This window comes from Moschus berezovskii, chromosome 26, assembly GCF_049115385.1.
Source record: "Moschus berezovskii isolate FMDL1 chromosome 26, NW_MosBer_1.0, whole genome shotgun sequence".
NCBI classification, from domain to species: domain Eukaryota; kingdom Metazoa; phylum Chordata; class Mammalia; order Artiodactyla; family Moschidae; genus Moschus; species Moschus berezovskii.
The window spans coordinates 12,219,733-12,234,184 of NC_142485.1; the positions used below are offsets into that span (position 1 = coordinate 12,219,733).

The following is a 14,452-nucleotide window of genomic DNA, read 5'->3' on the forward strand; positions in this document are numbered from 1 at the left end:
GAGGGAGACCCTCTCCCTACCTACGTGCTGCTTGAGGGGAGGGCAGATTAGCAAAAACTGTCTCGTGGACGGTTGGATGCTTTCGCCCTTAGTCACGAGGCTGATGTAATAGCATTCAACTGATTTCATGGTAAAGACAGCCACGGCTCCCAGTGCGGATCAGCTCAGTTGCACCGCTGCACTTCCAATCTCATCGAAGCCCTCTAGGAACAGGGGGGCGAGGCGGCCCCCTTGGTGCTTTGGGGCCACTTCTCGTCTCAAGGACAAGGAAGTCCTGGATTTTCCGAATGCCCCATTTGACCTCCTTCCTTCTGGCCCAGCCTTGGGGAACAGAATTCAGTGCCTGTCTGGCCATGGGGGCTAAAGGGCACTATCCACACACTCTGAGCCCTGCAGCCTGTGACACAGTTTGCATCTACGTGAGTGAAACAGGGTAAAAGAAAGCGAAGGGTGAGTCCAATCAGGCTGGGTTTAATTCTCCTCCCTCCCTCCCATCCACTCTACTTGGGGTTCCAAAGTTTGTTCTGCATTAAGACTTGTCGGTTCTCAACAATGGCTGCAGGCTGGAAAACATCCATTTCTTTCATGGTAAGAAGTTTCTTTTATATGACGTTTATAGGGAGGCCCTTGTGGTTAGGACTCGGAGCTTTCACTGCCGTGGGCATCGGTTCGATCCCTGGTTGGGGAACTAAGATCCCACAAGCTGAGCGGTGCAGCCAAAGAAATCAAAACAATAGTAAACTAAATGGAGCATATAAATCTAAGGATATGCCGCTCACTAATTATTAAAGGCTGAGACAGCAGAGGAGGCCAGGGTGGTGTGGTGATCAAAGTCTGGACCAGGAATCAAAGGTCTTGAGTTTCTTTCTTGTCCTGCCACCAACCCACTCTGACCTCAGGGAAGGAGCACACAGAATCTTCTCTGGGTCTCGATGCCCCAGGCACAAAGGGACACCGCCCAGCAGCCTGATTCACCCTACTGGCTGCCGTGAGGGCAGAATCAGAGGATGTAGGGATGGGTAATTTGTGTACCATGAATGATTATAAAAGAGGGTGGAGGAGGACCATTTGAATATTAAGAGGTTGCTTAAGAGATGTGGTGAATCTGTGAGGACCTTCCCCAAGACAAAACCTTGAAGGATTCACTGGGGGATCTCTGCGTGTCCAGACCTTCTGGGGCTGGTACCAGGCCCACCAGGGTCCAGGGGCTGGACAGCATCATCACAGACAGGCTGCATGGGTGGGTGTGATCCAGGACGGCATGCGGTTGTCACTCAGGAAATCTGCCATGGACGCTGTCAGGGTTTTGATGGAAATCTGAATACTCATGCCTGGCCCATATAACACAAGACAAAGTCACAACTTGGCTCTCTCTGTGAAAGGTCCCGGCCTGTAGTGGGTATATTGGACTTCGGTTTCCTTTAGTGATCTGGGTTTGAGTCAGCCTCCCAGGGTTCCCCCAGGATCCGCTCCTTAGTTTTTCTTGATCTGCAGACACGCACAAGCCTGAGGGGTCTCTTGTTCCAACTATGTCTCTCCCAAAGTTTCCACGGAACCCTCAGAACCCTCAGCTGAGTTTGCAAAGAAATGAGGTATCTGGAGGAAACTTGTGATTCTGCAGAAGTCGGCCACATCGCTTGGGAAAATCGTGTCTTCCTTGTCTTCTCTTTTGACTTAAAAAGAATGGGTGAGGGGTGACTGGAGAACCCCGGAGGGCAGCCAGGGGGAGATGGCAGATGGTGTGAGTGTGGTGGGCGGGGTGCACTCCCGACCCCGCTCCCCTCTCAGATCTGTACCCTCTCAGATGAAGTTGAAAAAGAGAAGGGGTGGGACTTTCTCTGATGGCCCAGTGGCTGAGACTCCATGCTCCTAAGTCAGAGGGACCAGGTTCAATCCCTGGTCAAAGAACTAAATCCCCCATGCCACGCAGCCAAATAAATAAACAATCTCCACTAGAAACCATTCTCCTGATGGATGAATACATTTATTAAAAACAGGGTGATGCTAGATGAGTCTCTCCCAGAGTAATTTGCCAACAGCAGCACCCCAATGCCTGCCCCTCGGGTTAGCCAATGTCGCCACCTAGAGGTAGCTTTGAGTCTCTTAACAGCAAGAGGCCACCTCTTTTCATAATTCCTGAAATGCGAACATTTCACTTTCTGGCCTTTAGAACTTCAGAATCCCTCCTTTTATCTGCAGTTTGGCTTTGGCTGCATCTGTGGCTCTTGAGAGTCCCTTGGACTTCAAGAAGATCCAACCAGTCAATCCTAAAGGAAATTAGTCCTGAATATTTATTGGAAAGACTGACGCTGAAGCTCCAATACTTTGGCCACCTGATGCGAAGAACCAACTCATTGGAAAAGACCTTCATGCTGGGAAAGATTGAGGGCAGGAGGAGAAGGGGACGACAGAAGATGAGATGGTTGGATGGCATCAAGGACTCAACGGACATGAGTTTGAGCAAGCTCTGGGAGTTGGTGATTGACAGGGAAGACTGGCATGCTGCAGTCCATGGGGTTGCAGAGTTGGACACGACTGAGTGACTGAACTGTGGCCTAAGGTGCACCCTTCTCAAAGCTGTGCAATGCCAGGATGGGTGTGGTGGCTTCCAGTTGGGTCCAAAGCCCCCTCCTGTTAGGCTCACTCACTACACCAGATTGCAGAAAATAAATCTTTTAATTGCTTTGTAATTAGCACAGAAGGTGTAATTCAAACTTACATTTTTATTTAATAGATGCTGAATTATCACGAGAGCTTTGATTGAAACAGTATAGGAATCGCAATGGTTTTACAAAATTGCATTCGGCAGCAGCATCATGGGAGTTGTTTTCATACAATTAAAAGACTGGGGTTTGAATAAATAAGAAAAACCCACCTAGAAAACAAGCGACGACCCAGACTACAGCCGTCTGTCGTGACTGCCCGAGATTTGTGCTTTCTGGGTTTTGAACTGTTAACAATCTAGAGTTGCAAAATCCTGGCTTATAAATACGGTCGGGAAGGGAAGCTATAAATGCGCCTAAAAAAGCACTCCCAGGACCCTCAAAGCCAAGACTCGTTGAACTGTGAGCCTGAACTGGCTTTGGGGGAAATCTTTAACTTCTGGGGAGCTACTGGAGATCCACTGGTGTTTGATATGAAATCACCACAGCGACGACCATGGTGGGGGAAAAATATCATTGGACTCTCATCTCCACAGGGCCCTGGGGAAAAGCTCAAAGTCCTGTCTCTGGAGGGGATGGTAGGAAGGCCTGAGGCCCACTCATGGTAGTCGCCCTGTAATTTTCAGGGTCACAGGGTGGTTGACGGATGACTCAACTCTCATCAGCCACAATATGGGTGTGCAGGATTAACTTGAGCTGGGTCCTGAAGTTACCCGAACCGCCTTCTGAAGTAGAGACCGATGTTAACTGGGAGGGATGGAAACAGGGGGGGACACAGACCATGCTGCTCCAGCGTGGCAGAGGTGACTGCTCTGTGGGGTCTGTACGGAGTTGGCAACAGGGATTTTCTATCCAAGTGGATGACGAGTGGGAATCCCTGTGACTGTGGCGATTACAGGCAACACCTGGGAAACGCATTCCTGGGCCGTGGCCTAGGCATCTGATCTGCAGAAATGTCTGGATTCCTCAAATCCAGTCCAAAGCCACTGCTTGCAGTGAGCTTCCTGTGTCAGACACTATGTAAGACGTCTCCCATCCACACACATCGCCCTGGGCATGCTCTTGCCAGGTCCCCAGGAGGGCGTGGTGGTGCAGTGACTCAGGGCTCATGGAAGGTGGAGGCCCAGGTGAGCGCACAGTGAGTCTTCCTGGATCTGGCTTCGGATCAGTGTGCCTGGGCCACCTCCTTCGGGGCCTTCAGCTCTGCTGCAGGCTTGTCCAGGGCCGCTTTCTTGGAGTAATCTCGCTCTCCAAAAATGGTGCTTCCGATGCGGACGTTTGTAGATCCCACTTCAATCTGTGGGGAAGAAGGAGGGGCTAAGTTTAAAAAAATGAGATGCAGCAGATGCTGAAGCTGTGTCTCATACGACAATGCAGCTGAAGGACTGTGGGGCAGTGGTCCACCCAAAGGGGTGGTTACGAAGTATGTAAGGATTCCCTCCGCTTCTGCAGAGACTGGGGAAGGCGACTGGCACTTAGTGGGCCAGGTGACGGGGTGGCAGCCGTGTGGGACACAGCAGCATCACAGAGAGCCGTCTTGTGGCCCACACGCCCTTTTCATATGCTGGGGTTTCAGAGATGAGCAACCCTCCCTGTGAGTGAGTGAGCACAGGATTGAATTCCATTTTACGTAGAAACACCAAGTGTTTTTGCATCATGTTAATATACTTTGTCTTCCAGTTGTGTGACTACTGCAGATCCAGAGGAAGGTTTTACAGTGTGGTTCTTGGAACTTGATCAAGTTAGCCTCCGCTCTGGAAGATCGTGTATGTGAGTCGCTAACACGGCACCCCTATCGGTGTGCTCTCAGAGCCGCTGCATCCTGGGGGAGCTACGCAGACCATCAGACATCAGACACTTCATCAGGACTCGGTGTCATGTGACCATGCCCAAGCATGAACACAGGGAAACGCCTCTTTAAAAAGCTGCAGTTTAATTTCTTTCGATTTTCCTTTAGATCCCACTTAGGGAATTAAACTGAGTTGTTGTATATATATATTTAATGAGGTGTCAAGCTATAATTTTTACAGTTCATTTGAAAAAAAAGAAGGGGCTGGGGACATCAGCATAGGTGAGAGACATGGCTGTGTGGAGCCTCGAGGCGATGGTGAGGCGTTGCCTTTGGACCCATCCTGGGGGCACCCGAGAGACACTCACCGCGTGCTGGAAGTCCACGGACATGCCCATGCTCAGCTCCACCTGCTCGGGAGGGGCGCCCAGCTTCCTGCACAGCTCCTCCCGCAGGGACAGCAACACCTGATGGAGAGACAAGTGTGGCGTCATTTTACCCCTGCCTTCTCCGAGGACGGCTGAGAGGGGCTGAGTCTCAACACCTCTGACAGAGACTACTTCTTTATTCCTCATGTCTTCGAGGCCTGTCAAAATCACCAGAAGCCACTGCGAGGGTTTGTAGCGAACTCTCCCACTTTCAAGAAAACTGTCACTTGTCGGGGAGGAAGCCAGAGCTCCTTTTCTCTGAAGACCGTGTGTCAGGCAGGTTCAGGCTGAGTGGAGCAGGGTCTGTGGGGGTTCGGGGGACCTGTTCCCATTTTCCATATGAGGAGACTTTAAGAAGCGGGTTATCAAGTAACATGACAAGAGACACCGGACAGCCTGCGGAGCTGCCGGCAGCAGCCAGCCCCGGACACCCCCGCCAGACGTGAGTGGTGCCCCCACCCCGGTCCCCGAGTACCTGGAAGTCCGGGTTTGGTCCCTGACTAAGATCGTGCCCGAAGCTCCCGATAGTCATCAGCCCCACGAACTCCAGGCCGGGGCACTTGGTGTTGATGTGTTCCACCAGGGCCGCCGCCTCTGCAGGGGGCAGGCCGTGTTTGCCTTCACAAAAGAGACAGAAGACCGAGAGGCTCTAGGAAGCCAGAGGAACACCCTTCCCTAGGACAGGGGAGGCGACTCTCAGGCAAGAGGACCTCATCCTCTTGGAGAACTCGTCCTCAAGACTGAGATGGTGACTTCACACTGAGGTGTCTGTGTGCGCTGCTCCCCTTCTGACCCGATCCTGAGTGTCTCAAGGGAAGAGCTATAAACTGGATTCTCTTTATTCTGTCTCTGAGGACAGCTAGAATAGAGGGAAAAGGAAAAAAAACAAAAACACAGCTTTTCTTAAAATAGAAAAAAAAATTAATCTAAAAAAAAAATTATCTGGAACTTTCCTGGCGGTTCAGTGGTTAAGATTATGTGCTTCCAGGGGGAAGCCATTGGGTTTGATATCCCTGGTCAGGGAACTAAGATCCTGCATGCTGAGTGTGCAGTGGAGCCAAAACATTTAAAAAGAAAACCAAAAAAACACCAAGAAGACTCACATTGCCCAAATGCCAGATTATCCAGAGAATTATTTTTCCAAATCTGGTACTGCTACATTTCATTAATTTATTAGTGGAATTGTAAAAACAAATAAAAATGAAGTATATATCATCCAGTTTTTACTAGAAGATTGCAAAATTTACCTGATCTTGCTCATTAAAAACCAGAGAAGGAGTCTGTGGCAAAACATGACTTGTTATGCAGGTATGAGGACAGATTCTGTCCTTCCCTCATTTAACTGAGAGAGATGCTAGTAACACTCCAATCTTTAATTAGGGCAAATGATAGCCACTGATCAAGAAATGCTGTCATGGACTCCATCTGGAATCTGTTTCAGGTTTACTTATCCAGATAAAGTAATGTATAATCTAGGTACACGTGCTGCTAAGTCACTTCAGTTGTGTGCGACTCTGTGTGACCCCATAGATGGAAGCCCACCAGGCTCCCCCGTCCCTGTGATTCTCCAGGCAAGAACACTGGAGTGGGTTGCCATTTCCTTCTCCAATGTGTGAAAGTGAAGTCGCTCAGTCGTGTCCGACCCTTAGCGACCCCACGGACTGCAGCCTACCAGGCTCCTCCATCCATGGGATTTTCTAGGCAATAGTACTGGAGTGGCTTGCCATTGCCTTCTCCGAGGTACACGTGCTGCTGCTGCTGCTGCTGTGTCACTTCAGTCATGTCCGACTCTGTGTGACCCCACAGACAGAAGCCCACCAGGGTCCCCCGTCCCTGGGATTCTCCAGGCAAGAACACTGGAGTGGGTTGCCATTTCCTTCTCCAATGTGTGAAAGTGAAAAGTGAAAGTGAAGTCGCTCAGTCGTGTCAGACCCTTAGTGACCCCACGGACTGCAGCCTACCAGGCTCCCCCATCCATGGGATTTTCTAGGCAAGAGTACTGGAGTGGCTTGCCACTGCCTTCTCCCAGGTACCCGTGCATATAATGCTAATTGTTGAAATTTAGTGGATGCTTACGTACCAGGCGCACATGCCAAGTCCTCACAGTCTTTTATTTAATGCAGTAGCTCTGTGAAGTAACTGCGCTCACTCTCTCCAGTCTATAAAAAGAGGAGACTGAAGCTCTGGGAGGCTAAGGGCCTTTCTCAAGGCCACAGGAAGTGTGGAACTGGGACGTGCATCCCAGCAGCCTGACTCCAGGCCCCAGGCTTGTTCCTTTAGTTTAAGCTCTATTAGCAAACGACTGGTCTGTGAACACGGATTCTTAGCAAACAGCTAACAAGTAAGACACACAGGGTCCTGTACCAACAGCTTTACCGCCATCTCCACATTCAAGCCTCCCAACACCCTCGGAACTACCGCTCTGCTATCACTGGCAGGTAAGGAAAGTGAAGGGCAGAAAGGTCAGGTACGTCACTCAAGGTTCCAGCGCTGGAGTGTGGTGGAGCTCAAACCCCAGGTCTGCCTGGTTTCAGGCCCAGGCTCTGATTTCTGTGCTACACTGCTAACCCAAGCCTTGTCAACATATTCACTGGCTGGTGCCCACAGTGAGTTTTGTTCGATTCTCTCCCAATAATGGAAACATGATTTCTTTAAGGTTTGAGAAGTATTACACATATAAATTTGCAATCTCTTTCAGGAGGGAGGGTGACCTCTGGGAATTTTCAGGATCAAAGTCACACAAGCCCCTTCTTGAGTCTCCTAAGAATGCATTAAAGAATGAGACGTGGACTGGCTTGGAGGTCCTTATGCCAATGAGACCCTACATACGACAGCTTATTTAACGGCCCCGCGAGCTCCCTCTGTGACCTCCTGCATCGGTTGTTCAGGCCTGCCATCCGTCCTGCGCTCCACCATATCCTAATGGGTAAAAGTCTGCCATCCCCGTCTGCTCACTTACTCTCCTCTCCACTGGTGTTTATCTGGATCATAACCTTTAACCTTTCGGGGGAACCTTTTTTCTGCCACGCACTGTTCACTTTGTCGGCCAGCTTCACAGAATCGACCGTCTCCAGCATGGAGAGGTTGGGGACAGCTGTAAATGAGAGGGAGGCGAGGTTATAGTAGCCACAACTGCTGAGCCTGTGCTCCACACCAGGAGCCACTGCACCGAGAAGCCCGTACGACGGAATAAAGAGTAGCCCCTGCCTGCAGCGACGAAGGCCCAGCACAGCCAAAAACAAATAGATAAAAAGAAAATTATGTTCATTACACAATAAAATGAACCTCAAACAACAACAACAACAACAAAAAAAGTAAAAGAACAAAAGTGTTTCCTTTGCTAGCCAAAAAATGTTATGGGCTTCATTCCTTCTAGTTTATTTCAAAAACCGCCTCCAAAATACATAATGTGTGGTACGGTAGGTTTCCAAGTATATAATACCCAGCCAACTGTGAGTTCATTTTGTTCTTATCAGGATGTTTTCCCTTTAATCAAGAACTAAGATTTCTTTCCCCAAGGAATCCCCGAAGCACAAATAGTGACTGAGCAATAATCTAAAATATTTTCTTTTCCACAGAAGGGACTGTATGTGATACAATGATGAAAAAAACCGTGTCTTCATATTTAGAGTTTTATCTTACCCATCAATTTGCTGACATTCTGTTTCTGTAGATGGCCAATGAAGTGCCATTTGATCTCAGGACATGAAGACAGAATCTGAAGAGAAAGAGGTGGTCGCGTTTAACTCAGAGTCTGTGGAGGGCTTGCCAGCTCAGACACTTCACACGTTCCCGTCTCACCATTCCGGTCTAAGCGATAAACCACTACTGCATCTTCACTCAGGCCCTTAAAGACACTTAGAGAAAAACTGAAGACTTCTGTTTCTCTTCCGTGTTCCTGTCAACTCTCCCCTTTTTTCAGATACTTCCCCTTGAGAAGAAACTGATCAAAGCTTTCAAATCTCAAAAGGATCCAAGGTTACAGCAAGCTTCTAAAATCACTATCTTCAAAAAGCCACAAAGGAGAAAACGATGGTCTTAAGAGAGAAAATCTAGATGAGAAATATTTGGGGCTCACGGCGAATGCATGAGTTTCTACCATCAGCCTGGCCTCCTGCTCTGAAACTCAACTACCAGTTCAGTTCAGTTCAGTCGCTCAGTCGTGTCCGACTCTCCGCGACCCCATGAATCACAGCACGCCAGGCCTCCCTGTCCATCACCAACTCCCGGAGTACACTCAAACTCATGTCCACAGAGTCGGTGATGCCATCCAGCCATCTCATTCTCTGTCGTCCCCTTCTCCTCTCGCCCCCAACCTTTCCCAGCATCAGAGTCTTTTCCAGTGAGTCAACTCGTCGCATGAGGTGGCCAAAGTATTGCAGCTTCGTCTAATTTCCAACTGAACAGTCAAGATTTATATTTTTAAAGTATTTCCCCGGCCGGCCCAACCTCCCCTCCCTCTCCCCTCCTGCCTCCTCCTCCCGCCTGGCCTCCGCTGCTCACTACCGGCTGGACCCCAACAGTCAAGATTTAGATACAAAGAATTCAGATTCCACTTACTTGAGGATTTGATGCTTTTTCAAGCAGTTCCTGAACCTACAGGGTGAAAAATAGAGTAAGTCAGGGGCCTGGCACATCTGACTCTTCCGAGGCAGCTTACGGGCAGGAAAAGGGCCCTCACATACATAATTCTCCCCAAAAGTGCGTTGCCCGTGACTGTAGGCCTCTATCACCATGTCTGCAGGTTTGGTTTTGCTGACCGCTACTAGACGGGGCTGGATGGCTGGGAGATCCTGCAAAGAGGAAAAGAGCCAGATGAGTCAATGTTTGGACTTATTATCCCGATAAGTCCTGTAGGGCATCCTGTAGGATAGATTGGCAGAGATCTTTACTTGGCATTTGATAAGATCCACTTTTCCAATACAGCAGGGCTATCAGTATCAAATGATGTTGATGAAATGTCTTTTGTATGCATGGCATCTAAATCTAATATGTTAACCACCTTAATATCTAGCAGAGCAGAAGGGACTACCCTGGTGGTCCAGGGGTTAAGACTCTGTGCTTTCAGGGGGCGTGGGTTTGATCCCTGGTCGGGGAACTTAGATCTCACATGCTGCACTGCATGGCCAAAAAATAAATATATGTAAAAACTAAATTAAAAAAAAATCTAGCAGAACATCTTTCTCTCAGGAGAGCTAGGCAGGTAAGTGAAAGCTTTATTTCCTAGGAGTGTGGTCTTTAACCAATATTACCAGTATCCTCTGGGTCCCCTCCTGACCCACTGGGTCCAAATCTCAGGATGGAGTCTGAGAATCTCCTTTAAAACAAACTCTTCAGCTGAGTCTCTCGCATGGCAAGGTTGGAGGTTTAAGAATCACTTAGTTAAGAAAAGGCATCACTCTCTGACTAGAAGGGAGGCCACTTCCAGCTCCTAAAACCCCAAGGTCAACAGTTTTGGAAACTCATCGGGATCCTGGGGTAATTATCAATACTGCCTACAATCTCGCCTCTCAGAAGCAGCCTTAGGGTAACTCTGCAATTTATGTGACAGAACCAGTGGCAGAGGGGCTTCCCTGGTGATCCAGGGGTAAGAATCCACCTTCCAATAGAGGTTCCATCTCTGATCAGGGAACTAAGATCCCACATGCCTTGGGGCAATTAAGCCCACATCACAACTAGAGACAAGGGGGCGTGCCACAACGAAGATCCTGGGTGGTGGACTAAGACCTGATACAGCCAAATAAATAAAATATTGAAAAAAAGGAAAAGACCAGTGGCAAAACTGAAGTTTCCCTCCCTCAGTCGATAAAGAATCCGCCTACAATGAAGGAGACCTGGGTTCGATTCCTAGGTTGGGAAGATCCCCTAGAGAAGGAAATGGCAACCCACTCCAGTATTCTTGCCTGGAAAATCCCACGGACAGAGGAACCTGGCGGGCTACAGTCCGTGCGGTCCGAGTCAGACTGGTCTGAGTGACTTCACTTTCTTTCAAGGTAACATCTACTTAACAGCCAAGCAAAGGCTACGTTAATGCAGGTCTTCTGTTTCCCGGCCAGCACTCTGAGCTCTGATACCATAAATGCTTGAACAAAGAACTTTGACTTCTCTCCATTCAAGCCTGGCTCACTCCACACCATTCAAAAACTTGCACTGAGGGAGGCAGGTACTGACCTTCAGTCTAAATAAATTCCAAGAGAAGACTAAATATAAATAAGGGAGGAAAAAACTCCCCCATAAACTGCTTGGGATTGGATGTCAGTTCCCTACTGCCTCAAACGTGCAAGAGCAGCTCTGGGTGCTCCTCAAGTCGGGTCAATTCACCCTCTCCTTCGCTGGCGGGGGCACTGACATTTACTTTATGAGCAATCTACCGGCTGAGACGCTGCCACACACGTGATACCCGGCAGACCTGGGCTCCTTTGGGTGCTCCTGTAGCGGGCGTCTTCTCCTGCAGCTTCTGGACACAGGCCTGGCCCCTCTCCCCTCCGCCAAGGCTGCTGACCCCTACCACGAAGCGGGATGGACAACGGTCGCGCTGTCAAGAGACTGGTCTTTTCCTGGGATCGCTAACGTGCAGAAAACCTGACAGGAGCTGGGGAACCCCGTAGTCTTCGCTAGCCTTTTTGGGGGGCTCCGCAGCTTGCGCCAATGCCAAGGCAGCGGGCAGGCCCCGCCCCTGCAGGAGCCCCCTCTGCGTCACCGTGACGACCCGTTCCCACGCAGGTGTCCCCCTTTCTCGGCGCGGCCGCCCACCGTCCCCGCGCGGCCCCCTTCCTCACCCGCGGCCGCCGCGCCACCGCCTGCTGCACGCGCTCGTTCACTGCTCGCAGGGCGAAGCCGATCCCCAGCTCCGCCGACATGCTGCCAGCTTTCCACATGCCCCAGGGACCAACGTAGAGCCCCGGGCCCGCGCACCCCGGGCAGAGGCCCCTTCCGGTCCCGCCCAGCGCGGGTCTCCGTGAGGCCCAATCACCACTAAGCACCGAGTCGCTTCAGCCAATCGCCAGCGCGGGGTGGGACGGAGGCGGTGTGGCGGGCAGCCCCGCCCCCTCGGCGTCGCCATCTTGGGGAGGTCGCCGCGCAGGCCCCGCGAGACTCTAGGGTGCCGCCGGCGTCCTTTCGGGTTCCGCCGCCGCCGCGGAACCCAGGGGGTGCAGAGAAGCTGGCGTGCTACGAGGTCTTACTCCTCTAGCGGGGAGACGTGACTTTTATCTCAGATGATTCTTGGGAGGAACCGTTAAGACAGAGAAAGCTGTTACTGAAGAACTTGGCAGGATTTACAAGCATGGCTCTTTTCCTCTGGTTATCCTTCAACTCGGTGCTGCCCACTGTAAGCCACATATGTAATTTAAATTTTTCGAATAGGCACATAAAAAATACATTTGTCCTCTAAAGATGTACAATTTGAGAGTTGCAAATTTATCTGGGGCAAGATGAGGTGCCCAGGAGATAGCTGAGCTGCTGCTGCTTCTGCTAAGTTGCTTCAGTCGTGTCCGACTCTGTGCGACCCCATAGAGGGCAGCCCACCAGGCTCTCCCGTCCTTGGGATTCTCCAGGCAAGAACACAGGAGTGGGTTGCCATTCCCTTCTCCCAGATAGCTGAGGGACTGCTCCAAAGAGGTAGTGGGGGAAGGTCAATATATAAGATTTTGGTGAAGGGGAAATTCAATGCAATCAGGTGGTTACTTTGTAAGAGTTTTTTCCCCTATTCAGGAGGATCTGATGCCACCATGAAGGGATTTTGTGCTTTTCTAGATAAGAGGAGATGCAAGGATCAGGATCATAAAACCTGTTCCTGAAAATATCCACCTATCTAAAGACCTGTGCCAGCAGATTCCCTGCAGTACAGAGTACCTCACTCCACCCTGAACTCCCTTGGGTGGTGAAGGTCAACAGCATCTCATCCTATCCAGACAAGCACTAAATCCCTTCATGATGACAACAGACACTGGCTGAATATCTTTTGTAAAATGAGTGCTAAATTGTATTGAACTCCACAAAATCTTATATATTGAGCTTCCCCCACTGCCTCTTGGGAGCAGTCTTTCAGAGCTATCGGAAGTACTGCCTCCCAGGCCTTAGTCCTCATTTTGCCCCAAATAAAACTCAACTTGTAGCTCTAGAGTTGCGTGTCTTTTTAAGTTGACAATCACAACCCTTAGAAAGTCAAGTTACCCTAATTTGGAGTGACTGTATTAGACGGACATTCCTAAAGCATAATTATTCTTAATAGAGTTTATCTAACAGCTCATTGTTGCTGTTCAATTGTTAAGTTGTTAAGTATCCAACTCTTTGCCACCCTATGGACTACAGCACACTAGGCTTCCCTGTCCATCACTAACTCCTGGAGCTTGCTCAAACTCATGTCCATCGAGTCGGTGATGCCATCCAACCATCTCATTTGTCATCCCCTTCTCTTGCCTTCAGTCTTTCTCAGCATCAGGGTCTTTTCCAATGAGTCAGTTCTTCTCATCAGGTGGCCAAAGTATTGGGGTTTCAGCTTCAGCATCAATCCTTCCAATGAATATTCAGGACTGATTTCCCTTAGGCTCGACTGGTTGGATCTCCTTGCAGTCCAAGGGATTCTCAAAAGTCTTCTCTAACACCACAGTTCAAAAGCGTCAATTCTTTGGCCCTCAGCTTTCTTTATCTCACATCCATACATGACTACTGGAAAAACCATAACTTTGACTAAAGGGACCTTTGTTGGCAAAGAGACATACAAATAGATTTAAAAGATACTTCACAGCTTTGTTTTCCAAACTTAGTTATGAATCAGATATCACAATATAAAACTCACTAGTTGTGAATAACAGTTGGAACAAAAAATTTTTTAAAAAGCTTCCTTCCCTTTTTTTCTCTTTTGGTTTCAGGAATTAGATGGTCTAAATAAGTAATCCAGAGAGCTCTGGTCTCAAGGCGTGAAAGTGAAGTCACTTAGTCATGTCTGACCCTTTGCGACCCCATGGACTTTATGTAGCAAGCCAGGCTCCTCTGTCCATGGGATTCTAAGAATACTGGGGTGGGTTGCCATTTCCTCCTCCAGGGGATCTTCCTGACCCAGGGATCGAACCTAGATCTCCCACATTGCAGGCAGACGCTTAGCCATCTGAGCCACCAGGGAAGCCAGGTCTCAAGGCGTCAGTTCATTCAGTTCAGTTCAGTCGCTCAGTCGTGTCCGACTCTTTGCGACCCCATGAATCACAGCACGCCAGGCCTCCCTGTCCATCACCAACTCCCAGAGTCCACTCAAACTCGTGTCCATTGAGTCAGTGATGCCATCCAGCCATCTCATGCTCTGTCGTCCCCTTCTCCTCCTGCCCCCAATCCCTCCCAGCATCAGAGTCTTTTCCAGTGAGTCAACTTGTCACATGAGGTGGCCAAAGTATTGGAGCTTCAGCTTCAGCATCAGTCCTTCCAGTGAACACCCAGGACTGATCTCCTTTAGAATGGACTGGTTGGATCTGATATAGTTTCAAGCAATTTCTTGTGGTTCCTGTGAGCTCAGTTGCTTTCAGTCGTGTCTGACTCTTTGTGACCCAAGGACAGTAGCCCACCAGGCTCCTCTGTTC

The 14,452-nt window shown here is 49.6% G+C and overlaps 1 protein-coding gene across 1 annotated transcript; it reads right to left on the reverse strand.

The window, feature by feature from the left end:
• Window positions 1-2,705: 2,705 nt before the first annotated feature.
• PLPBP (pyridoxal phosphate binding protein) lies at window positions 2,706-11,825 on the reverse strand. Its single transcript, XM_055416587.2, has 8 exons — window positions 11,660-11,825; window positions 9,566-9,673; window positions 9,441-9,476; window positions 8,523-8,598; window positions 7,840-7,974; window positions 5,356-5,498; window positions 4,821-4,919; window positions 2,706-3,960 (listed from the first exon to the last, which is right to left on the reverse strand). The coding sequence occupies exons 1-8, from the start codon at window positions 11,756-11,758 to the stop codon at window positions 3,829-3,831; spliced, it is 828 nt and encodes a 275-aa protein (XP_055272562.2). The 5' UTR covers window positions 11,759-11,825; the 3' UTR covers window positions 2,706-3,828.
• Window positions 11,826-14,452: the final 2,627 nt, after the last annotated feature.

Bases quoted from the DNA above. Each gene is read 5' to 3' on its own strand.
- PLPBP (XM_055416587.2), bottom strand. From the start codon at position 11,758: ATGTGGAAAGCTGGCAGCATGTCGGCGGAGCTGGGGATCGGCTTCGCC. The intron at 7,975-8,522 runs GTAAGATAAAAC...TCTCATTTACAG, and splicing joins GAATGTCAGCAAATTGATGG to CTGTCCCCAACCTCTCCATG. The intron at 4,920-5,355 runs GTACTCGGGGAC...TCTCTCCATCAG, and splicing joins GACCAAACCCGGACTTCCAG to GTGTTGCTGTCCCTGCGGGA.